The sequence below is a fragment of the Boleophthalmus pectinirostris genome, unplaced genomic scaffold, assembly GCF_026225935.1.
Source record: "Boleophthalmus pectinirostris isolate CB_2022bp ecotype Guang Dong unplaced genomic scaffold, ASM2622593v1 HiC_scaffold_17, whole genome shotgun sequence".
Taxonomy (NCBI): Eukaryota; Metazoa; Chordata; class Actinopteri; order Gobiiformes; family Gobiidae; genus Boleophthalmus; species Boleophthalmus pectinirostris.
This window is the reverse complement of record NW_026571115.1, coordinates 7,932,570-7,959,842: the sequence shown is the minus strand read 5'-3', so window position 1 is coordinate 7,959,842 and position 27,273 is coordinate 7,932,570. Positions and strand designations below refer to the sequence as shown.

At 39.1% G+C, this 27,273-nt stretch overlaps 1 protein-coding gene across 1 annotated transcript in view; it reads left to right on the top strand.

Moving 5' to 3' along the window:
- cacng2a (calcium channel, voltage-dependent, gamma subunit 2a) overlaps positions 1-12,467 on the top strand; it is a 123,373-nt gene extending 110,906 nt beyond the window's left edge. The window contains exons 3-5 of the mRNA XM_020933232.1: positions 8,025-8,165; positions 11,121-11,385; positions 12,194-12,467. Coding sequence (XP_020788891.1) covers positions 8,025-8,165; positions 11,121-11,385; positions 12,194-12,467 — 680 coding nt within the window. The remainder of the gene's footprint in view (positions 1-8,024; positions 8,166-11,120; positions 11,386-12,193) is intronic.
- The last annotated feature ends 14,806 nt before the right edge of the window (positions 12,468-27,273 follow it).

Sequence of the window (27,273 nt, the reverse complement as noted above, 5' to 3'; positions counted from 1 at the left end):
ATACAAGGACTGGATGAAATGTTTTAAAAAATGTCTCCACACATCTCCAACACTCTGACTCACTAGGAAATGAGGTCCTATGTCCAAAATTCTGGACTGTCCCTTTAAAATACATGAAAACAGAACTGGTTCATTTTTTTTTTAATTCCCAGTGGTCCAAAGTTATTCCTCACTACCTTATGCATTTTGATCATAGTTTCGTGATGAGACCAGAGACTAGTGCAGTACCAACAACTAGAATGCTTATGTGCATTTCCTGATAAAAAAGATGTGTTCTAATGTGTTCTAATTAGATGCAGACAGTACACAGTGGACTTATTTCGACTTAAAAGCTGCTTATACAATATATCTATAAAGGAGAGACATATTTGCTCAGATATATTGGAAAAAAATGGGTGCAGGCTCTTTAAAGGTGCACTGTGAAACTTTTCTGGTAGAGTGTATGCACCTGCTTGTCTCCATGGAGATGTTATAGCTTCCCCTGGAATGATCCCCAGCATGGCATTACACTTACCTACCTTGCATTTACTTAGTTAAGTTTCGTAGTACTGCTAAAAGAAAAACATCGATAAACATTTCTACTGTGAGTATAGGCTTGCCTCTTTACAGATCTGACCTGTAACTTGCCCTTGTAGAGTCACCTGCTTGTCTCCATGGTGACATATAAGTTCAAGCTTCTGGACTATGGAACATTCCAGATAGATGCAGCACCAAAAAAGTTACATGGTTCATCTTTAAAGCTCAGATATCTGATTTTCTAACTGTGAAAGGAGAAAGAATCGTTTGCAGCTCCCATTTTTCCAGTTTTGCAGCGATAAAATGTTTTCAATTAAATCCGCTACTGTTTTAGCCTTATTTCATCTGCTTGGAAAATTGCCTGCTAATAGTTTGACATGCCCTGTGTCCCAGCCAGTCTCATTTATCACTATTTACTCGTGCATGACTTCACAAAGACAGTGAAGTTACATTAGGATTAATATTTGGCCATAAAACTGGATGTGCTCCTTTTGAAGAGGCACATTTGGGGGCTTGGAGAGGCCTGCGAGCGGGACAGAGGGCCAGGGTCAACTCTGAGAAAAGCTTTAATATTTAATCACGTGTAACACTACCCCCACAAACCCCAGTGTCCCAGAAGAGGGGAAAAAGAGGAGGAAAAGAGAGGAACAGAGAAGGGAGTGTGAACAAGCAGGAAGGAGAGGAGCCAGAGCTGAGAAGACTGTGGGTAACACCTTTTTTGTAGTGTGTTCAAAATTGTAGTTTAATGGCCTGTACCTGATTTTTTTTTTTTAAACAGATGGACTGTATATATACTATACTTTACATACAAAATAGTAAAATAAAAACACCAGGATCATGTAGAGCGGGTTAACATGAACATTTTAAAACCAAAATGATGAAGCTCACTGCAGCGTTTACAGAGTGACGAGTGGCAATTTTTCAATGTAAAGTCAGTTGGAGCCAGGGTCAGAAGGAGCCAGAAGCGCACCCATGTTCACTTCATTTGGAACACGGTGGCTAGCGGGTTTGCTCTGTCCATTTATATACACTGTCTATGGTTTACTCCAGGGCAGCTGTGGCTACCATCCAGTACTATAACACTTGTAGTTTATCAAAGCAAAATTACTGTTACTATTAGATTAGATTAGATTAGATACGATTCAACTTTATTGTCATTACACACTTAAAAAAACAAGCTAACGAAATGTGGTTCAGCATCTAATCAGAAGTGCAAGGAGCAGCGAGTGCGACGTTTACAGGATGTGGAGTATATAAAATACAGACAATATACAGTATATCACAGTGTAGATTGTAGTGAGTATAGACAAATAATAAATATGGCAGTGTGAACAGGAGGGAATTTGGTATAATATACATGGGGCCTGGTTAGTATTTGGATGGGACTTTGCTGGGAAAATCAGGTGCCACAGGGGGGCGCCAGTCATCATTGTGTCCTTTGGCAAGACACTTCACCCACATTTCCTAGTATGAAAGTGGTGTGCGTGTGAGTGATGGTGATGATCGGAGAGGAAGATGGCACAGATTGGCAGCCACGCTTCCGTCAGTCATCCCCAGGGCAGCTGTGGCTATAATAGTAGATTATCACCACCGGGTATGGAGTGAATGAATAATGCTCTGTAAAGCATCTTTGTGACATATGTCTGTGAATAACGCTATATAAATTTAAATATATATATATTAGGGCTGGGCAAATTTTTTTTTTTTAAATTGTGATTAATCGCATGAGTTCGAGCGATTAATCGCAATTAATCACATGTTATACGCAAAACCAATTAATGAAATAAAAAGTAGAGTATAGCACTCTTCTATTGGAAATGTAAATGAAAGAGCCAAACATTTGTTGTGCAAACAGCACTTCTTTCACAGGGGAACCCTCAGAGCCTTCAAGGTATTCAGTGAAGGTTCAAGAAAAAATACTGAATGGACTTTTGTACTACTAATATATTTATTGAATATTTTTTATGCCGTGAGTAATAAATACTACACTAGTAATAATTTCTAGATCAGTGTTATAAACTTGGACTGATATTTCTTGGGAAACAAAGGGATAATATAATGGAATGGAAATGGACCAATCACATTTTTTCTTCCAGTGGCATCTGGATAAATCAGTGACTCCAACACTGAACTAAAGAAACAAGCTCAGCTCAGAGCGCACGGCTGGTCCGGCCAGAGCCAGAGCCCTTACCTGGAACCTCCGCGGCCGGGCCCGCGACTCGCGGAGGCTCGGACACGTTGCATCTCACCTGGTCAGAAAAAAGTGAAAAAAGTGTAAAGAAAAGATGTCAAACTTAAAGAAACGCTCGCGGTGGACTTTTTCAAAATAAAAGCCAGTGAGCAACAGACATTTACAATAAAATAAATAAATAAATAATAAAAAACTGCATTAAAGGCCTTAAAATAATTGTTGCCGTTAATGACTTAATTAGTAATAAGTAAGTAACGCAAAGTTAACGCGTTAACGTGCCCGGCCCTAATATATATAAATATGACATATATAAATGAGCAAAAGACATATATGAACAGGTGCGCTGTAAATAAATATAAAGTTATGTATCAGATGTAATATGAAGACGTGAGCATATTAGCATATTAATATCTATAGCATGTTTAGGATTATTGCAATCTTTTACTGGGATTATTGTATTATTTTTCTGTAATGTGTTTCCATGACTACATCAAACAACTGCATCGCAAGTAATGATTGGGAATATCTGCAATATGGCATTTGGTTATGCAAACTTGACTCTTGTGAGCTTATGGTACGTTAAAATGTTGTTTTTCCATCAAAAACAGACCTGGAGTTGAGTTGTGTTTTGTTTCATTCACACATGTTTGAGTAATTCTTTTTATTATCTGTCTACATCCCCAAAGCTCATAATGCGCTGTTCCACCTTGCGATGTCATGTAGTAGTAGTTTTCAAGTTAACGGCTACTTTTTACCTTTAGTTCTCTATAGATTGAAATGAAATGTTTCTAGTGAAGATGTATGGAGTTTAAAAACACATTGGAGCACTTCCTGTATTACCACATCATGACATCACAAGGTGGAACGGAGAGTTTTCTGTTTGAGAGAAGAAAAAAGACTAAATAATGAAACAAAAGTGAATGAAACAAAACACAACTCCAGGTCTGTTTGTGATGAAACAAGAACATTATAACATGGATCAGAAAAGAGCATAATATGGGCCCTTTAATTACTGTTAACCCAAAGCACTCGAGAAATCCTCACACTGGAGTTTGTAGCATAAATACTTAATTTCTAAAAATGGAGATCGTGTTGCGTCTCTAAAAGTGTAACGGACCCCATTGTTTTGTTTGTTCACTAAACGCTGACCTACTTTGGTAAAATTATGGAGCAAATTACAGTGTAGCAGAATGTCACGAGGAAATGTGAATCCATTCATGCTAATGTGCTACACTCATTTGGAGATTGTCAAAACGTAATTTTAATTCTGTTTTTGCCCTGGTTTAGTTATGATTACTTTGACCTGGTTTATCCCTGATTGTCTGAACAGTGGAGACATTTTTATACAGAAATTTTACTTGTCAAATTGTTGTTGAGAAACTATTGTCATACTTGATCTATTTCTTATTTCAGTTTTGTCTGAGGTCTATTTATGTAGGTTCATTTTGTATATCAATAACTTAAAGGGCCCATAGTGCAGTATTTTCTGATCTATGTTACATTGTTTCTTCGTCACAATATTTAGGCTGCATTCTTCTCTCAAACAGAAAATGCTCTGTTCCAACATGTGATGTCATGTGCTAATACAGGAAGTGCGCCATTGTACTTTTAAACGACCTACACATTCACTAGAACCATCTGGATAATTTCAGACCTGGAACTGTCTAGTTGGGTGACCAAACGTCAATTTTTCCCCGGACATGTCCGTATTTTACGTCCTGTCCGGGGCGTCCGGGTTTTTTTTTATAAAGTGATGCAAATGTCCGGGTTTTCAGTACCGTTCACTGGGGGCATTAAACTGAGCGTCTCTTGTAGCGTCTGTGACTCAGAAGGAGCGAGACACAAACAGTCGGTCAGTCTCCAACGTACCGAAGCACAAATGCGCATTTAACAATGACTTGTACAAGAAATTCTCCGTTTTCCGTCCCGGTCGGGACAAGTGTGAGTCTATGTGCACAGGGTGGGAGGTGAGAGTACAGTGTCCCTCGTTTATCGCAGGTGTTACATTCTAAAAATAACCCGTGATAGGTGAAATCCGTGAAGTAGTCAACTGTATATTTTACAATTATTCTATCTGTTTTAAGGCTGTAAAACCCCTCAGCACAAACTTTATACACTTTTCTCAGACAGGACAGGAGCAACCCTTTTTACTTCCTTCTTAAAACTTATTGCTGCTGCCGTCCTTGTGTTATTTTCCTCCTTCTTTATGTAACGAACTGAAGATTCATTTATTTCGTAATGGAGCCCAACAGGTGTCCATTTTTGGAGACCCCCAGTACAACACCGCACCCGCACAGTACAGGATCGCACCTGCCCGTTAACCCAAGATTATATCAAACTTTTGCGCTGCCTACGCCACAGACTGAACCAAGACTAAACCAGGACTAACCCAGGACTGATTCCAGGACTGTAGACGAGGACTAATCCACAACTGAACTAGGACTAAAGCAGGACTAAACCAGGACTAAACCAGAACTGAAACAGGACTCACCGTCGGGACGGGCTTGGAGGTGACCACAGGAGAAAGGACCGGCTCAGCTCCGCACCTCACGGAGGTAAACGCGGCAATTGCCCGATCGCGCTTTGCGGACAAACTGCTCGGCGTTCTCTCTCTTAAGTCCAAGATTAGTCCTGGTTTAGACCTGGTTTAGTCCTGACCCAAAAAAAAAAAAAAAAAAAGCATGCAAAATGTATTCTGATTCCTGATTTAGTTGCTGGAGAGAAATTAAATTGAGCAGAGGCACAAGGTGTCACCAGCCACAGTGTATGTAGCCTGCGCACTTAAAAACATATTACAATCACAACTGACCCTGTATTGTCAGAGCTTTAATCTGCAGATAGATTCTAGTGTTTCTCAATATATGGACAGACTGCCTCATGTCAAATCTCAGAACCTCCAGAATTCCCTCATTGAGCTGCATAGGCTGCACTAGCACTGATTCATGACTGGCTGTATTTGCTGGAGGTTACGCAGTCACCATTCAGATCAAAGAGAGGCATTTTAGTATCAAAACTGGCAACCCAAATGAGAGCGACGCATGTGAGGCTCATTCTGCTTTCTGACTGGATAATCATCTTTTGAACCAAAGTACCCAATTATAACACAAATAAATAGGACCATGTTTAATGTTTCTATAACTAAGAATAAATCAGCATCACAATTTTTTATCAGTAAATGCAATATTTGATTTGAACTTGATTTTGACCTTGTATCTGGGGAAACAGTTAAATCATGTTCATGGAATTTTAAATCGTACACAGTTCCTTTAATTGCCTATTCAGAAAATGTGTATTAATGTAGATTTAAAAACACATTTGCGATACAGAAAGTGAAATTTAGACTGGCAATATAGTGTCAAAGTATTTCCAGTTTTTAAATACTGTAGTAAAACCAACTCAAACCCCCTATAGCCTCTCCTGTACCATCCCCCTCTCCCTTCTTCATGTATCTGTGGTGTTTTTACATGACTGTGCAGATCACTGGTTGTCTCTTGTGCTCGGGGAGGGCTGGAACATGTGAGCGCAGAGATGGAGGCTGGAGGTGGGGGAGGGGAGCGGCGCCGGAGCGAAGCCCAGCCGCGGTTACATAAGTCTGGGTAACACAGCCTCACAGCGCGGCCACTCTCTGGAGCTAGTGTTGATGGAGTCTTTCACACAACGCCTGGGTGTTGATTAGGAACAGAGAGCAAAGCTGATAAGGGATTTTAATGTGGGGTTTTGGAGAAGAGACAGAGCACAAGGAAGCAACAGAAGATATTATTTTAATGCATTGTGGTTTATATTTTATTAAAGGTTTGTACAGCTCACTAGATTAACTTTTTGGAAACTTTTAACCATGTTGTAATGTTGTATTATTATTATTTAAACTCTTGTGAGCTTTTAGTCATGTTATAAATGCCATAATCTCCTCAAGAATATACGTAGAGTTTTGAGTGATCCTGGTTTATTAGTCTGTCTAGATCTCCAAAGTTCAAACTGTTCCGCCTTGTGACGTCATGAAGCGATAGTTTTCTATTTAACAACTACATTTGATCTTTTGTGTAACAGAGATTAAAAATTTCACAGCTGAAATTGTCCAAATGTTTCTAGTGAAGGTGTATGGAGCACTTCCTGTGTTACCACATGACATCACAAGGTGGAACAAAGTATTTTCTGTTTAAGAGAAGAGAAATCTGGAGGGTTTGTGTGTTAAACATGTGTAAATGAAACAAAACACAATTCCAGGTCTGTTTGTGATGAGGAAACTACATTATAACATAGATCAGAAAATAGCGTAATATGGGCCATTTAAACATACATGGAACTATTTTTATTTTCACAGGGTCCAGAATTCACAGTGAAGGTTCAGTCCATAGGAGGTTCAATAAGTAGCCATCTAGTGTCTCCGCTTAATTTCATTTCTCTCCAGTGACTAGGTCAGGAATCAGAATACACTAGATGGTTCGCAAAAACCCCGAAAGTGTGAGTTCGTGCACCAGCCAATCAGCAAAGAATCATACATTCTGTGTTGTCAATGATTCCCGAGATCGAGGATTTTATCAAGGGGAAAGAAAAAGGGGAAACGTTATTGCCCTTCTTCCTACAGGATTTGGGAAAAGCTTAATATACAAGTTAGTCCCGTTAGCGGTGCATTACATATGTCACGACCAAATAACAGTGATTGGTTAAATAAAAAAAAGTCTACCGTTGAGCGAACAAATTCTAACACTGCAAGGTTAGACGGTTTCTAAGAAGTGAAACCAGCTGATGAATGAAGCTATTTAATAAGTTGCACAATACGGCAATTGAATCGAAATAGCAAATTGAGTATAGGTGCAATTATGATTTAAAAAGACGACAAATGTATTCTCTGATGTGAACATATCTTGTCTCTTGTCTCTCTCTCTCTCTCTCTCTGTGTGTGTGTATATATATATATATATATATATATATATATATATATATACACACTACAGTAGGTTCTGAAATGCATGGGATTCTTGTATTAGTTTATCCGTTCAGATTTCAGTCTTCTCTCAAATGTTAATGCTCCTGGACGTGTTTTCATTTGCACTTTTTTTTTTCATCAGATCCTACTTTTAAAAACATATATTTCAAATCTAATCGCAGCTGTAATACTTGTAAAAAATGCTTCCATAGTTCAATCCCTGTTGGTGGTTGGTGGTTCTCTGAGTGGCCTGATTTCAGTCAGTCTGCCCCAGGGCCGCTGTGGTTTCATTATGTTACCACCAGCAGATCTGGAGTATAACACTCTTCGTGATGTTTGTGTATCTGTGTATTATTTGCATTAACTTTACCTTCCCTGTGTTGTGTTCAGGTGCCGTCCGAGCCTCCAGTATCTTCCCCATCCTCAGTGTGATCTTGCTCTTTATGGGGGGGCTCTGTATAGCTGCCAGTGAGTTCTACAAGTCACGCCACAACATCATCCTCAGCGCAGGCATCTTCTTTGTCTCTGCGGGTGAGTCAAATACACACAATACATAACACTTAAAGAAAATGCAGTGTTTTCAGGGACTTAGTATTAACTATAAGATAAAGTTCATTTGTTTACATTTTGTTGTTTGTGAACCACCAAGTAGAAACAGGACCATTGACGTTCAAAGCTGCAGAACTGAGAGGGCCTGCCTCTTCATACAGTGGGTTTCCATTCACTCGGTTTTATTTGTTTATTTATTTAACAAATTGTTTTAAATTATGCAAAAATCTACTTTTACCGAGGTTGTAACAGTCTTCCCTCATCATTGGTTTACTCAAAGTTGTATTTTGCTATATTCATGCATGTTGAGCATTCCTGTATTGTCCTGCATTTGACTGGTCAGAAAATGTCTGTTTTCACCTGTCCCCTATCTCCACCCGTTGCTCTGTGAGTCCATACATTTATACATGCATCCCGAATTTCAGACTTCTGGTCATTGAGCAATACATACCGGGAAGGACCCTCCAAAAAAGTGAGCATCAAATCACTATATTTGATTTTCCAGTGGGATGCATCTATTGTCAAAGCTCATCTTTTCAAGTCTTTTATCACTTTTGTGTCTGGGTCTGATATTGTCATATTTTAGTTATGGGATTCGGACATACAATTGTGTGGTTGTTGGATGTCCTAACAGCAGAAAGGGGGACTTTGGAAGTTTGCAAAGTCCATAACTGCAAAAATATGACAATATCAGAATCAGAAACAAAGCGATATGGTTCATAAGACTAAAAAAGATCAGCTTTGACAATCCCACTGAGAAATCAAACATGGCGCTTTGATGCTCACTTTTTCGGAGGATCCTTCCCAGTATGCATTGCGTGATGACCGGAAGTCCGAAATTGGGGATGTATATATTGATACTTGGCAGTGACATCACGTTCAGGGGTGTTCTACATGCATCTCTATTGGTAGAATGTTCAGCAGTTACCATGGTGACACAATGCACACACAGCAAACACAACATATATATATATATATATTTTGTGTGTGTGTGTGTGTGTATGTATATATATATAATATATATATATATATATATATATATATATATATTATATATATATATATATATATATATATAATATATATAATATATATACATAACACAACATATATATACATATATAATATATATTATATATATATATATATATATACATACACACACACACACATATAATATATATATATATATATACACACAAATGGATTTAAATAGCAAATTTGTAGGAACTTGTGATCAGTATGAGTGTTCATGGTCCTGTTTAAGAGTTTGGTTTTCAAGAACACCAATGAGAGTGACTGTGAGAGACCTGTGAACAGCACAAATCAGCTCACCTGTTGTAGTCAGTCAGCTCTATCTGGTCAGATTTTGTCAAAATAATTCTCAGATTAGTCTAACTTGAGTAACAGATCTTCTAACAGAGTAGTGCTTTCAGTTAGCATCACACACCCGGTTAAAGTTGATGACATCAGCTGCAAAGTATCGATTCAGCCTATGTCTGCCCACTGCTCTGTTTTCAGGTAAAGGCCCTCAAATGTGTATAGTTTAAAGTAAAACAAATTTGATGTAAAACAAATACTACTTATTTCAGGCCAATGTTACATTTCTCCAATCTGCAGTAGCAGTAGTTAGTTTCTTTTCTACTTTCCTGAGTTCTTCTCGGTCTGTGCTCGTATCTTGATCCCGTTACGAGGCTCAAACAGACCCAGTGGGACCCTCTAAAAATACACTGTCCCTGACACACATACCCACTTTCACTGTCTCTGCCTCTCATCAGAGCAGCTCCTAAACCAACAAGTATCAAATGTGTCGACTAAAGATTACACGCATAATTCATATACTCGCAGATGAGAACTAAAAAGACTGAGGGGTTAACTTTTTATCTTTGTCTGCTTGTCTCCATGGAGATGTTATTGCTTTGTCGAAATTCCCTAATGTTCCAAAGTATAATATTAAACTTTTCTATCTTGGATTTTTTCAATTACAGGTGTTTTTATTGCTTTTTATTGCAAGACATGAATTCTTACTATGAGCGGGGTCACTTCTCCACAGATCTAAACTGGAACTTGGCCTACTCACCTGTTTTTGAGAGTTAATGAAAGAGTGTGGAACATTATGGGCAGCACAATAACATTTCTATAGCAACAAGCACATTGCTATTAGTATGGATTTTTTTTATAAAATGTTTTACAATCAGAGGAAATATTATTATATAAATTAGTGCTGGTTTGATCCCTGTAAAGTCCTCATGTATACTTGGTTTGGTCCTGGTCTAGTCCTGGTTTAGTCCTGGTTTGATCTTGGTTTAGTCCCAGTATAGTCCCAGGTTTCCTGTGGCGTGTGTGCAGTGAACGCAGCCTCAGTGAGACTTTGAGAAACTCTGAAGTTGACCCCATTTCTTTGGTATAGGTCAAGTCATTCTTTTCTTTTTTGTGACTTTACTGTTGAGTTTTATGGGGCAACAGTGGTGCAGTGGATTAACCATTTATCAACCAAAGGGAAAATAGCTGGTTCAAATCTCGACACAGCATATGTTGTTGTTGTTGTGTTATATTTTCACAATCCTGAGAACATTACCACATTAATACACTCTCATGTCTATAATATACATGGGTTTCAAGTGAAATAAAATTAGGATGTTCTTTCCATCCTGTTAGGACATTGCTAGTATTTAAATTCATAGCATTTTCAGAAAGGTGAAGCAGGGTGGACCACCAAAGGACCGCCATATCAGTATTTTATCTCAAGTAACATGGTTTTCTTACAAAATGCAATAGATAAAATATTCTTTGAAGAGAGCCTGTAGTAGTTTGCGTTTACTACAAAATTTAGCCTTTACGATGTACTTTATGTGGGCAAAGCAGAATTTACTCTTTGATGAGAGGAACGTTTTAAAGCAAACCTGTTTTCTCTCCCTGTGTGTGCTCGTGTCCCAGGCCTCAGTAACATCATTGGGATCATCGTGTACATATCAGCCAATGCGGGGGACCCCTCCAAGAGCGACTCCAAGAAGAACAGCTACAGTTACGGCTGGTCCTTCTACTTCGGGGCTCTGTCCTTCATCATGGCGGAGATGGTGGGGGTTCTGGCCGTGCACATGTTCATCGACCGCCACAGGCAGCTCCGGATAGGAGCCCGCGCCGCTGACTACCTCCAGGGCTCAGCCATCACACGCATCCCCAGCTACCGCTATCGCTACAGGTACAGGCGGGCTATTCGGGAGAAAATATTTATTATATAAACATACAGTCTGTAATTTGGTGCTACACCCTTGGGTTAGGGGTACATTCTTGATTCACAGTTGTTGTAACTATTCCAGTATTAAGTTAGAGGCTGGAGCCAGTATTCATGTATGGATTATGGTATAATTGCAAGTGTGTAATTTATTGTCTGTAATTTAAGATAATATTAAAATAGTTTTGAAAGCACACAAAATTTGAAAATGCATATATCCAGGGGCGTTGTACTGGTGGGAGCGGGGTAAACCTGTTTATTCAGGATACCTCTTCGTAGGCCTATATTGTCTTAAACAGATCCAGTAACTTTTGGATAAAAATTAGAATAAAAGCATGTGGATGCTTACGTATATCTTGCTGGAAAATATTGGAAAATCTCCACACACCTGATTTTTATTTGTCGTGGAGGGCCTCCTTCTGCTTGTCTCCAGAGAAATGTTCATTTGACTCTAATATTCCACATTCTAGTGTACAATTCATCTATTTTGAAAGTATGGTTTTAACTTTCTGTTTTTATGGAATAATGCAGGTGACGTGCCACCTTCAGAAAGTTACATAGCGTTGCTTTAAGTAAAAAAAAAAAAACTGAAAAAGGAGCACCTTTGTGGTCTTTAGAGCATACTTCAACCTCAACCAGCCAACATATTTATGATCTGTTAAAAAATATAACACAACTGGGACAATATATAGAGATTATAAATGTGTCAGTAGCTCCCATTCTTCCTCTTGTCAAACCCTAACCTGACCCTCTCTCCCTCCTGTCCTCCTCACAGACGCCGGTCCCGGTCCTCGTCGCGCTCCACAGACCCGTCTCATTCGCGCGATGCCTCTCCGGTGGGTCTCAAAGGCTTCAGCGCGCTCCCCTCCACCGAAATCTCCATGTACACGCTGCCCCGAGACACACTCAAGTCCTCTGGCACCCCCACGGCCACCTACAACTCCGAACGAGACCACGCCAACTTCCTCCAGGTCCACAACTGTATTCAGAAAGATATCAAAGACTCCAGCCATAGCAACACAGCCAACCGCCGCACCACGCCTGTATGAAAGAAAGAAGAAAGGGGGTCCGACTATATGAAAAAAATGTTAAATATTTAATCTTTCAAAAACCAAGGAGACAACCATGCAAGTAACCCCTGTGGAAACGCCATAGGAGAAGACGCAAGAGTTGGATTTTCATGTTTATAAAGATAGACATTTGTTGTTTTTTGTTTCAGCTGCATGACCTATCCATTTACCATTGTCGAGAGAGCTTTGAAAGTTGGACTAAAACGTACGTTAACTGGGAGGTCTTCTATCTAAAAATATAATGGTATTTTTCCCATTATAAAAAGGGGCTACGGGTTATATAGGCTACAGGAAGAGTTTCATGATTTCATAACAACGCTGTTTTTGAGTTAGCGTTTTGTTCGCCTGAATATTCTGGGCGGGAGCTGTAATTCAAGCTCCACTTATAGCCACTAATTATTTATTGTTAATTATTCTGATTACTACTATTGATTTTTTGCATTAAAACTGTGAATTGTTACAGCTGGGTGTTCAATAAGAATTAGCCCAAGCTGTAATCTCGAACAAAGGTACTATATATATGTATTACTTTTATAAATAAATTATTAATAATCAAGAGATACAGACGCAAAAAAAATTACAAAAAAATCTAAAAAAAAAAGTTAATTAAACTGTTGGTAACAAACGAACTTTTAGTATTGGTTTGAAGGTTATGTACCACGGTGGCGAGAATCAGCAGGCAGCAGTAGAAATAATATTTATTCTTTTAAAATTCAAACCTTCTCAACTTTTTCTTCTTCCTCGTTCGCTTTCTTTTGGGATCGTTTGGGCCGGAGACGGTGCAAAAAAAAAAAAACCCAAAATGGTCGCACATTTTCGACAATAAAGGACTTCCAGCGACTTTTTTTGAGAAATCCGCAAAAAGGAAGGAGCAGAGGAGAGAAGGAAAAGAAGAGGATGTCACTCTCCAAAAATCAAAAAATACAACATGAAATAGTTACGAAGATAAGTGACTCAACGATTTCAGAAATTTAATGCATGCTAGAAAATTACCGCAGCTCTGCTCTTGAGAAACTTAAGTTAATAATTATTAAGGGGAAAAAAAGCAAAGACGCAAAAGTATTAATGTTTCCATGTGTAACTTTAATATAGTTTTTTATTTATTATTTATTTGGTTCATTTTAATGCTTTTGTGGAAGAGACAAAAAACCAAACAATCGACATTTGAACAAAACTGCTTTTTTTAAACGGTTGGGTTGTATTTCTTTATAAATATATATGTATGTGCTTTTATTTTGAAAGGGAAAGAACTCACACAGCCTTAGTCATTTCTTTGTTTTTGATTTTTAAATGTGTTGTTCAAATTTGAAAAATGAAATCTTTAAAGGTGCCAAAACCGAATGATCCTATACTTGGATGCATCAAGTCCTGATGAATAAAATACCAACCCTAGGGGGAACAAATCACCACGTTTCTCTGAGTGTCTCTCTTATTTTGAAGTTTAAAGGTAGATAAACATGCAGAGAAGGACTTTGTGTTTGTGTTGTTGAATATATTGGGTAATAGCTACACATAGCCTTCTAGTTAAATTACCTGAATTAAAATATTATAATTTCAAATTTTGAATAACTTTATTAGTCCAGACCAGGGGCAGTGCCAGGAAGGGGGCTTGAGAGGGAACTAGCCCCCCCAGAATGCTCTCCCATAGCCCCGCCAAAGATTTTAGAGTATTCAATCTTAACTGAAAATGTTCAAATGGCAACCAAAAACAGTTTAAAATGAGACTCCAATAAAACAAGAACTCATATTTGGGTTTATAAATCACTGCAGAAGCTTACTAGGCCTGCATTTAAACTTTAAACAGCAAAGCAAACATGGTACGGGGGTGGGGGCTCGCTCGCAACAATAAAAGGCTCTAAATTCACATGTTACGTGAGCACCCCCCAACCAAAAATGTCTGGCGCCACCTCTGGACCAGATTGCATTCTTACCTTGTCTAGAAGAGGGACCCATAAACAGATGAAGCTCAACGGTGACCACTTGAGTTTTAAATGTGCTTTCTGGGCTTATTTCAACTGCGATGTCTTTGAAATCAGAGTTTTTCGAAAAGTCTGTGGGAAAAATAAATGGAAAATTTATTTCTGCAGCCAGAGAAAGTTGAGCTCCATACAGTTAATAATTAAGAAAATATACAATTAGCAAAAGTTCGATCGTGCCTCCAAACTTTTAAGGTGCATTGTGTAACTTTCTAGTGGGTGTGTCATCTTATTTTTTCCATGGAGACTTTTTGCCTGAAATGTTCCACAGTAGCATTCAACTTATCTTTCTTGCATTTTTTTCAATTACAGGTGCTTCTGTTGCTTAATAAAACATTAGCAGGGTCAAACCTCTTCACAGATCTGATGTGTAACTTGGCTTGGTGGTGTCACTTTGTTGTCTCCATGGAGATAGATACATTTAATGCAGTGCTGTGGAGACGAGGAGATAACGGACCTTCGACCTGTTACACCGTGCACCTTTAATTCAGGAAAGTTAGAAAGTTTATATCTTTATCTTTGTTATTGAAGTTGTAAAAGTACAGGAATTTATTAAATTGCTGTAAAAAGCACTGCTTTGTTACTCTGGGCATATTCAGCTGAAAGCCTGAGGGCCGCATTTGGACACAACTGATCTAGAATATCTGAGTTACATAATCGTGATTCTGGGGGAAGATATTGTTTCTTCTACCAAAATCTTCTACCAGAGATAACAAGAAGTTGTACAAAGTTGAAAAATAACAATACACAATGTAGGTCTCTAAGCAAAACTATTTGTATCAAGATCAATATTGTAAGTGAAAGTTCCTGGAATGTTTCACAATATGGCATTAAACTTCTCTATCTTGCTTCAGTTCAAAGTGTAGCAAAAAAAAAAAGAAGAAGAAGAAAAATGCTGCGTCATCTGCCTGTCCCCATGGAGATTGTTATATCTCTGTAATACTGATACTGCCATATTGTGGAACATTCCAAGCAAAGCAATAACATCTCCACGGAGACAAGCAAAGCAAGTGTAGGAGGGAGTCAAAGGGAGCATACCGGAGTGTATTGGGCAAGTGAATATTTGGACAATGCTATAATCTGAATGCAGGGGGCGCTCATCTGATAAGAAAGAGGTGAAAACAGCAACAAAACACTCTACTGGGGAGATGGGGCATTTTATAAAGAGTATTTAAAATGGTTACTGGATTTTCAGAATAAGATCACAGCGGTGTGGCAACTTACAGTTAAATGAAATGCTAAGTTCGGCTTTAGCACATTCATAAAAATAAGCGCTGAGTTGTCAGACATTAAATCCTCCATGGCGTGTTAAAACCTGCAGCGGTAAAATGCACCATAATCAAGGGAGCAGGGCTGTACACAGGAAATCTACATTACTATAGTGTATATATATAGGCCTCACTGTATCAGAAAGTCCTGGTTTAGATCTGGTTTGGACCTGGGTTTCTCTCATCAGTAGTTTGGTTGTATTTCGAGTGATTGATGCGTCCAATCCACTTTATTTGTAGAGCATATTTCAGAAACAGACAGACAGACAGTGCTAAACAGAGACAGGTATTTTACTAACAGAAATGAAGTAAATGCTCTGTTTAATGTTGCGTGTTCTCCATGTTTGAGTAACCCTATATTCTCCTAGCCTGATTCATCAGTCGGTTTGTCTTTGTGGAAACTGTCTGACCTCGCAGCATTAGAATTCATTCCCCCGAAGGTAGGCAGGTGCACGTGACGTATGTAATGTGCCGGAACGCTCAGTGGTGTCCAAGTAATTGACGGCACAACAGCAAACAAAGCAGCGAGTGAACATGTTTGTCAGTAATCATTGTTGCTTCTGCAAGATGAACATGCAAATTAAAGGTGCAATAAAAAATGTGAAGTTTGTATTTGACAAAGGAAGTCCAAAGGAGAACAGCGTATGCAGTCTGCTATCGAAACTTGGGTTGGTTCAGCTCTTCCCTGATTGGCCGGTGCGCGGTCTACAGCTTCCGAGGTTCTTGCAAACCATCTAGTGTATTCAAATTCCTGATCTAGTCAATGGAGAGAAATGAAACTGAGTCGAGGCACTAGGTGGCGCCAGCCTGGCTAGTATTCTCCTGCACGCTTTCCAGATCTTGAGCTAGTCTTGTTCAGGACCACAGAATGTATAAAGTGAGTGCGACGTGTCCAGCTCCGGTCAAATGAAGCTCACAAGGACAGTTATAGCCTCTGTATAGGAATTTCTATACAAAACAGTGAAATAAAAACACCAAGATCATGCAGAGTGGGTTAATACAAACGTTTTAAGACCAAAATGACGAGGCTCACCGCAGCAGTTACAGAAAGAGGGGTCGACAATATTCCAATGTCTAGTCAATTGGAAACAGTCTTTGGAATTAGAAGCCTATACAGTCTTATCCAGTCTATGGTCACAACATTAGCTGAAGGATTTTTACCTATGGTGCTCTGGTGATTTTGGATTGACTGGAAAAACAAGAGCGCCTGGAGGAAACCCACCCAGACACAGGGAGAAAGCTAAAAATATAGACTACAATATAAGCCCGTTTTTGTTTTTAGTATAAAAATATTGTTCTTACTGTGAGTGGGTTTGCAGCTCCACAAACCTGACTCTTCTTTGGTCATGGAACAACATTTTCCATGGAAATGTTGTTCCTTTGGCTATAGTATTCCCCAGTAAGTCATAAAACATATCTACCTCCATGGATAATGATCTAAAATATGGTTTTAACTTGGGGTTCTGTGGAATCATGCAGATGACACCCCCAGAAAGTTACATACTGTATCCTTAAAGTGAGATAATTTTCTGTACACTTTGAATTGCATGTCTCTCATCCATCTGGTTAAACTAAACCCGTCTTATTGTAAACCATTGAAGTTCTCGGTCTGCTTGCGCAAAGAAAAGTGGTACGAGACAGCGTCCTTGAGGAGTCCTTGTAGCACTGTGTTTTTTTTTGGCTGGTCCCACTTTTGGACAGGGCTGAGTAAAGCAGGAGGATCAGAGCCATACTAATGAACCGACGCGATACCCACCACACTGATGTCTGCCTGAAGAGTCCAGACAAAAGCCCAGCGCTGGCTCTGCTCCAGTTTAACAACGCGTTCAGATACGAGGGCGGAATTTTGAATGCGGGAAATGTAATGTCCTTGGAGCTCTTGTACACAACATGATCAAATTTATCTTTATTTGTTAGTCAATTAGTTAACCTTCATGCACTTATTTTTGTCAGGGCTTCTGTCGTGTCAGCTGTGGGCCTGCTACAAGTCCAAAATAGATAAAACGCTCCATTAAACTGTAAAAAATTCCCAAAGCTAGAAAAATATTTGCTTCAGTCTTGAAAGATGCAGTATGTAACTGTTCTGCATGGTGAAGGGTCTGCCATAGCGATATCACTGCTTTGCTTTATACGTATGTCTATATCTCCATGGAGACAAGAAGGTTACGCCCACCATGCCAAGTTACAGGTTAGATATGTGGAGAGGCAAGCCTGCAATGAGTGGGTTTGCCTAATTTGCAATTTTAAAAAAGGAATTTAATTAAAGCAAGATCAGTTTAATGCCACGTGGTGGAATATTTCAGGCATCTCATGGAAAAAAGCAGGTGGCAGACCATCCACCTTAAAAGTTACATAATCCATCTTTAAGACCAGGGTCAAATTATGTTAAAATTAGAACTTGAGACTGTTTTTTTTTTTTTTTTTTTTTGCAGTCTTGGTCTTGTCTCAGACTCGACCACGTTTGGATTCGGTGTTGTCTAGGTCTTGAAGGCGCTTGAACTTGGTCTTGTCTCAGTCTTGAAGATGCTTGGACTCGGTCTTGTTACGGTCTTGAGGTCTGACACTTGACGAGTGATAAAATGGAGATAGATTTATAAAAAATATTTATATAAATGTGCCAAAATAACTGTAAAATACAAATAAATATAAAATTACAAAGATGGTCCCGATTTGGTCTCGATAGGCCGTGGTCTCGGTCTTGTCTTGGTCTCGACCTTTAAAAGTCTTGGTCTTGTCTTGGTCTCGACCCCCAGAGGTCTTGGTCTGGTCCAGGTCTCGGGACCCTGTGGTCTCGGACTGGTCTTGGTCTCGATTAGTTCGGTCTTGACTACAACACTAGTTAAAATAATCACTGACAAACCAGATTTCGACAAATCCATATAGCGCTTTTCTACCTCACCGTGTACTAGAAGCAAGACGTGCTCAAGGACACAGCCACATTTGGGAACTGAACCCATAACCTTCACCTCAGTGGGAAATTGCTTAACCAATCGAGCAACCAAGCCGATTTGTGAATATTGACAGACCAGACTGAACAAGGTCTAAAAACAGGACTAAACCAGGACAAAATCAGGTCTAACCTAACTGGGACTCTATCTCCAACAAAATTAGGACTAAAACCTACTTAAATACTTTAAATTTAAAAGGACAAATACCAAAAAATTCAGTTCAGGTCTACAGTTTCACATGCTAGCAGTGTTAGTTTACCTGTTACATAGTCTGAGAGCGACTAAATCAATCCTTATAACAGCGGCAGTAAAATAGTAGGTCACAGTAAGATGACCTGGGATAAATCTGGGTTGTCACTTGTTGATGCATTTTCAATATAGTCTCTCCCTCTCTCTCTATCCATCCATTCTCTTCCTCTCTCCCTCTCCTCTTTTGCTCATTCTTCTCCTCCTCTCTTTTTCCATTCCTCTCCCCAAGTCTATCTCCCCCTCCTCTTTTTCACTCATCATCCTCTCTCCCATATCTCCATCTCTTTCTTTCTCTCATCATTCTCCCTCTCTCTTTCTATTCCTTTTCCCACCTCTCTCTGTCTTCAACCTCCCTATTCTTTCTCTTACCCTCCCTCTTCCTCTTTTCTCCTCTCTCCATCTGTCTCTCCCACTCTTTCTCTCCCTTCCCCTCTTCTCCTCCTCTTTCTCTCTCTATCTCTCTTTCCTTTCTTCCCCTCTCACACTCTCTCTCTCTTCCCTCCTTTCTCCTCTGTCTGTCCCTCTACCCCCACTCTCCCTCCTTTATCTGTCCATCCCTGCTGCGGTGATCAGAGTCCATGCGTCCCGCTGGTGAGTGTCTGGGGTGGGACACAGGAGGGGGGGGAGGCCAGAGGGAACGCAGCGCCCCCGTGTGGCGGAGCGACTTCACACACGCAGCACCAGCTCAGCTTCATATCTGAGAGTTACATAAGCTCCATCAAACCAGCAACGACCTCTCGCTGACCTCTGCAGACGCTCTTATTGGATTAACGCAGACTATAGACCTGGTGTAGACATGGTGGAGATTTGGTGGAGGCCTGGTCTAGTCCTGGTTTAAGCTTGGTTTAGACCTAATTTAGTCCTAGTTTAGACTGGTGGAGACCTGGTTTAGACCCAGTATAGACCTGGTTTAGCCCTGGTTCAGTCCTGGTTTAGTCCTGGTTTAGACCCAGTATAGACCTGATTTAGTCCTGGTTTAGACTTGGTTTAGTTCTGACTTAGACCTAGTTTAGTCCTGGGTCAAATCTGGTTCTGTTTGTCTGTTTGACTTTGAGGAAAACTTATTTAATTCACATTTTCTTTAGAGTATTCTACAGCTGAAATGGTCGTAATTTATGCAATGTTTTCAACACTTTTCAGAAATTCTCAATAGATGTTTAATTACCTTGACAAAATGTACATTTTTGGCCACTAAAAATCACACATATGGAGGAATATTTTTCTCTGTAGAGTTTGCATGTTCTCCCTGAGCCTGGACACCCTTTTTTGTGGTTTAAACTTTAACTGCATCAATCAAAATCATGCACAAAAGGGTCATTCTTCACATATGTATTTCAGTTTCATCCTCAGATACTGCAGTGTGGTCACCAGCTGCTCCTGTATAACTTTTCTGGTGGGTTTACCTGAAATCTTTCTCATTATTAAACAATGATGATTTGTCATTAAACAAATCAATAACATCTCCACAGAGACAAACAGGTGGTGGACCCTCTACCAAAAAGTAACATATATACTACTATTGCATTTTTAACTTTTCAAAACAAAGTTACAAATAACTTACAAAAAGTTATGTTAATGTTATTTGACAGAGACTTATCCAACAGTAAAAATCATCCAGTCTGTTGTAGTTCTTTCTGGTCAGATTGTGATGAAATAAAGCTCAGAATAAAGTCTGAAAAAGCCGCAGACAGAGCATACCTACAGTTAGCGTCACACCCCCAAGAAAAGTTGATGAATGTATCACTATAAGCAAACCAGTAATATTACGCTGTAGAATAAACCTAAAATAATGTGGCTGTTTTGACGACCGTGCTGCTGACAGCTCTGACCCCGGGTTGCTTTGGGGTCAGGCAGAGTTGAAACGTGCTCGAAAAAAGAGGAGAATAAAATCACAGAGCGGACACAGACTCAGAGAAATGACATCTCTCTGTGCTGATCCAAGCAACTCCAGAGCACCCAAAGGACTCACAATGTCAACACTGCACCTCAAAAACAAAGGCCGGTCTGTATGGAGCCTCTGAGATGAGTCCGTTTTGGTGTGGACGGCATGTTTACGGCTCTTATTACTAAATAAATGATCTGATTTGCAAATTGTAAACCTAAAAATGACCATATTATTGATAAAGAAATATTGACTCCTGTCTTTATGAAAAAATGACATCATGTGTAGAGAATCTGAATGTGTAAATAGTTGCAAGTACTGTAAAGGAAACCTGACAAAATGTATATTATAGTGTATAACAGGGGTCACCAAACTAAGGCCTGCGGGCTGACTCCGGCCCTCCATGCACTTTTGACTGCCCCAACCCCAGTCCTTCTGCCCCCCACCACTTGAACTGGCCCTATGAGGCAATTCTCAAAAGTTGTCATGGCCTGTTTTTTAAATTACTTTTTGGAAAATAATAACACGTCTGCATCTTGTATTTTGTAGATTTTTTTAAATTAAAAAGTATATTTATATGAAGTATTTATATTTATATTTAAATTATTACATCACGTATTTACATTTACCACTGAATTTTCGTCACCTGACAAGCTCGAGATCAAACAGTAACACTCCACGCACGCGCAGAGTTCTGTCGTGCAGTTAAGGACAGCAAAATGGCTCATGTTGAAGTATGAAAAGTTGACAGAGAGTGCCGAGTTTTCAAAGAACAGTAGACAACCGTTTATTTATTTATTTTTTTGTACAGTGTAAGGACCGTGCAGTTTGTCTGATATGTAAAGAAAGTGTGGCGGTGTTCAAAGAATATAATCTGCGTCGTCAGGGTCAAAAAAGTTTGTTATACGGCCGACCCGACCCCGGCCCCCAACCACAGTCAGGAGCGATAATGTGGCCCCAAGAGAAAAAAGTTTGGTGACTCTTGCTATAGTGTATAAGGTTGGAATTCAATTAAAGGTCCTATATTATGCAAAACTGAATCCATGTTATAATGTTGTTACCTGCTCAAAAACATCCCTGGAGTTGTGTTTTTGTTTCACTCACACGTGTCTGTCTAAATCTCCAAAGGTCAAAATGCCCTGTTACCCCTAGTGATGTCATGAAGCTATGGTTTTTAAGTTAACAAACACTTTAACCTTTAGTTCAATACAGATTGACAATTATCCAAATGATTCAGTGGCCTAAATATGCACGGTTTGTGTGTCATAAAACAAAACACAACTCCAGATCTGTTTGTGATGAAACATTATAACATAGATCAGAAAATGGCGTAATGTAACCTTTGACCTTTGATATTAGAGAAAAGAGAAATTAACTGGACACAGTGGCTCAAAATTGTTATAAAAACTGAGTAAAGTTATTTATTTTTATTTAATAACCTTTATTTAACCAAGTGAATAAAACCCAGTGAGATCGAAATCGCTTTTTCTAGGCTGACCTGGGAGCATAATTATGAAGACCTAATCTTTATTTTACCAGGCAAAAAAAAAAAAAAGCATTCATTCAAAGTGCTCCGGGGACGCTCTAAAAAAAAAAGAAAAAACTAAGTGCATTTGAGAGCTCCGCAGCGCCCTCTGCTGTGTGACGCGCGGTAGTTTAGGAGTGCGGCCGTGCGCTCCTCCACAGCGCGGCACACTACGGGAACGCGGTGTCCACAGACGGGCCTCGCATACTGATGGGACAGTGCTGCAGTGAGCCAGGCCCGGGAGGAACAGCCAGCTCAATAATACACCCACTGCCCTTCACGCGCTCTGAGCAAAACACGAGCAAGCGGCGGGGAAAAGATGCAAGATTTAACGCGTGGAAATATATAGGCTCACATGTAGTCCACCTGTTATGACACTAAATGCACATGGGTTTGAGAAAAGTGGGAAATGTGTACTGTTGTCATAGCGATTAACGATGTAAAACCAAATATCATGTCTTTGCTGTAGTGAAAGGTCTTGAAAATGTCGCCTATGAGCAGGAAGCTGAGACACAAAGGAGAATTTGCACGAGGAGTTTTTATGGCTGTGTTCACACTTGTCCTGGTTTGATCTTGGTTTTGTTGTCCTTGTGAAGACTTGATTTAGTCCAGTTCTAGTCCTGGTTTAGTCCAGTTCTGGTGCTGGTTTAGTTCAAATTTTTTTATAAATAAAGATGCAATGTACAGTCCCTGACAAAAGTCGTGTCGCTTATCCATTTTGTAGAAACAAAAGCTTATAACCTGACTTTAAATTAATCGATTGGTTTTAGAAATGTCTCATATGAAAGCTAAAACCCTCCCAAATTATGCTCAATATACTAAAATAAATTTGCTTCACTGAAGAAAGATTGATCATTTAATGAACACAGAAAGGTCAGATTTTGGCAAGACAAAAGTTTTGTCGCCTACAGAAAATTGAACAAATAATTTACTTCAAATACAAAAATATGTTGCATAACGTCAGTGAATGAAGTAGTGGTGCTGTGAGATCCATATTTAATATCTTGTATGACTCCATGAGCTTGAAGGACACATCCATGCGGTTCAACAATGATTCATACAATTTGTTGATGAAGTCATCAGGAATAGCAAAGAAAGCGTCTTACATGCCTCCCAGAGTTCATCAAGATTCTTTGGTTTTGTCTTCCATGCTTCCTCTTTCATTCTACCCCAGACATGCTCAATGATGTTCATGTCTGGTGACTGGGCTGGCCAGTCCTGGAGCACCTTGATCTTCTTCACCTTGAGAAACTTTGATGTAGAGAGATAGAAGTATGCGATGGAGCACCATCCTGCTGCAAAATTTGACCCCTTTTATGGTTGGGAATGTAAGAGGAGCTAATACTTCTTGATATTTGAGGCTATTGATATTGCCTTCCACCCTGCAAATGTCTCGCACACCCCCATACTGGATGTAACCCCAGACCAGGATTTTTCCGCCACCAAACTGAACTGTTTTCTGGGTGAATCTTGGATCCATGTAGGCTGCAGTAGGTCTCCTGCAATATTTGCGGCGGCTGTGATGTAATTCAACCGAGGATTCATCTGAGAAATCCACCTTCTGCCACTTTTCCAGTGTCCATCCTTTTAGCAGGCTGTGGGCCTTGGCAAATGCCACACGGTTTTCAAATTGCCTTTTGTTTAGTGCTGGTTTCTGTGCACTGATTCGACCATGGAGGCCATTTCGAGACAGAATTCTACAAACTGTTGTGGTTGACACAGGGACTTGAGGTGACCAGGCCTGGTGGAGTCTGCTGCAGTGGAAAAGGGGCCTTGGATTTTCGAATCAACAAACGGTCCTCCCGAGCAGTTGTCTTGCGGGGTCTGCCGGACCTGGGCTTGTCAAAAACATCTCCAGTCATTTCAGATCTTTTTCTTATTCTTTGTACTTGACGCTGAGACACATTGAAGGTGTCACCACCTCAGCAGTGGATCTGGTCTTCAGCCTCTTGATAATTAATGCTTTGGTCTCAGGGTGGATCTTAGGCATGTTGTCAGAGGTCAAGTTGCAGTTGATGTGAAGGTCTGGTGTGTGCTGGGTTCTTTTTTATACACACCCACTAACTGATTGATCAGTAACTGATCACAGGTGAGGCTGTAATCTAGGATTGGGTGCATCATATGACAAGGCGACAAAACTTTTGTCTTGCCAAAATTTGACCTTTCTGTGTTCATTAAATGATCAATCTTTCTTCAGTGAAGCAAATTTATTTTAGTATATTGAGCATAATTTGGGAGGGTTTTAGCTTTCATATGAGACATTTCTAAAACCAATCGATTAATTTAAAGTCACGTTATAAGCTTTTGTTTCTACAAAATGGATAAGCGACAAGACTTTTGTCAGGGACTGTAAATGTAAAATGTAAAACCAAATATCATGTTTTGACTATAATGAAAAGTCCTCAAAATGTCATCCAGAAACAGGAGTTTTTAGTTCATACTTGTACTGGTTTGATCTTGTTTTGTTGTCCTAATGAAGACTTGTTTTGCTCTAGGTTTATAGTCCTGGTTTTGTCCTAGTTTAGTCCTGGTTTACTTTCAATTTTGTGTGAATAAAGATGCAAGATTTAACTATATAATATATACAGGATTACATATAGTCCACCTTTTATAAGAGGTGTGACATCCTCAAAATGTTGCCCAGAAACAGGAGTTTTTAGTTCACACTTGTCCTGGTTTGATCTTGGTTTTGTTGTACTTGTGAAGACTTGGTTTAATCCAGTTCTAGTCTGGTTTAGTTCTGGTTTAGTTCCAATTTTGTGTGAATAAAGATGCAAGATTTAACACGTGAAAATATATAGGCTTCACATGTAGTCACCTGTTAAATGTAAATGTAAAATGTAAGATGTAAAACCAAATATCATGTCTTTGCTATAAGTGAAAAGTCCTCAAAATGTTGCCCAGAAACAGGAGTTTTTAGTTCACACTTGTCCTGGTTTGATCTTTGTTTTGTTGTCCTAATGAAGACTTGTTTATAGTCCTGGTTTTGTCTAGTTTAGTCCTGGTTTAGTTTAATTTTTTGTGAATAAAGATGCAAGATTTAACTATATAATATATACAGGATTACATATAGTCCACCTTTTATAAGAGGTGTGACATCCTCAAAATGTTGCCCAGAAACAGGAGTTTTTAGTTCACACTTGTCCTGGTTTGATCTTGGTTTTGTTGTATTCGTGAAGACTTGGTTTAATCCAGTTCTAGTCCTGGTTTAGTTCTGGTTTAGTTCCAATTTTGTGTGGAGATGCAAGATTTAACACGTGAAAATATATAGGCTCACATGTAGTCCACCTGTTAAATGTAAATGTAAAATGTAAGATGTAAAACCAAATATCATGTCTTGGCTATAATGAAAAGTCCTCAAAATGTCACCCAGAAACAGGAGTTTTTAGTTCATACTTGTAGTGGTTTGATCTTGGTTTTGTTGTCCTAATGAAGACTTGGTTTAGTCCAGTTATAGTCCTGGTTTAGTTCCAGCATGTGTGAATAAAGATGCAAGATTTAACATGTGAAAATATATAGGCTTATATTTTGTCTACCTGTTAAAAGAGGACATGTAAAAATTTGTGGGTTTAAGAATGATTTTGAAATTTAAAGTGTTGTCATAGCAATTAACGATGTAAAACCAAATATCATGTCTTGGCTTTAATGAAAAGTCCTCAAAATGTCACCCAGAAACAGGAGTTTTTAGTTCACACTTGTCCTGGTTTGATTTTGGTTTTGATGTCCTCTTCAAGACTTTGTCCAGTTCTAGTCCTGGTTTAGTCCTGGTTTAGTTCCAATTTTGTGTGAATAAAGAGGCAAGATTTAACACTTGGAAATGTGTAGGCTTACATGTAGTTCATCTGTTAAATGTAAATGTAAATGTAAAATGTAAAACCAAATATCATGTCTTAGCTATAGTGAGATGTCCTCAAAATGTTGCCCAGAAACAGGAGTTTTTAGTTCACACTTGTCCTGGTTTGATCTTAGTTTTGTTGTCCTAATGAAGACTTGGTTTGGTTCAGGTTTATAGTTCTGGTTTAGTTCCAATTTGAAGCTGAAATCAATATAGGAGATTTGTTAGTTCACATGGTTTGATCTTTTGCTGTATTAATGAAGACTTGGTTCAGTCCAGTTTTAGTCCTGTTTTAGTTCCAGATTTGTGTGAATAAAGATGCAAGATTTAAAGTGTGTAAATATATAGGCTTATATTTAGTTCACCTGTTATAAGAGGACATGTAAAAATCAGTTTGTTCAAGAATGATGAGAAATTTAGAGTGTTGTCACAGTAACAGTGGTGGGAACTTGCAAATCATGACTTTGACTCGAGTCAGATTTGAGTCACTATTTTTACGACTTGAGACTTGATAAAATGGATTAAGACTTGGGACTCAACTTGGACTTAAAGGTTAATGACTTGGGACTTGACTCGGACTTAAAGCCTGTGACTTGAGAAGACTTGAGAAGCACTTTAAATATTTCTTGAGACTTGCAAAACGATGACTTGGTCCCACCTCTGGTAATGAACAATGTAAAACCAAATATTATGCATTGGCTATTGTGAAAAGTCCTCAACATGTCGCCTTTAAGCAGGAGTTTTGAGTTCACACTTGTCCTGGTTTGATCTTGGTTTTGTTGTATTAATGAAGACTTGGTTTGGTCCAGTTTTATAGTCCTGGTTTAGTTCTGGTTTAGTTCCAATTTTGTGTGAATAAAGATGCAAGATTTAATTAACGCATGGAAATATAAAGGCTTACATGTAGTCCACCCGCTTTAAGAGGATGATATAAAGATCAGTGGGTTTAAGAATGAAGGGAAATTTAATGAAAAGTCCTCAAAATATCGTCCAGAAACAGGAGTTTTGAGTTCACACTTGGTTTTGTTGTCCTGATTAACACTTGGTTTGGTCCAGTTTTATAGTCCAGGTTTAGTCCTAGTTTAGTTCCAATTTTGTGTTA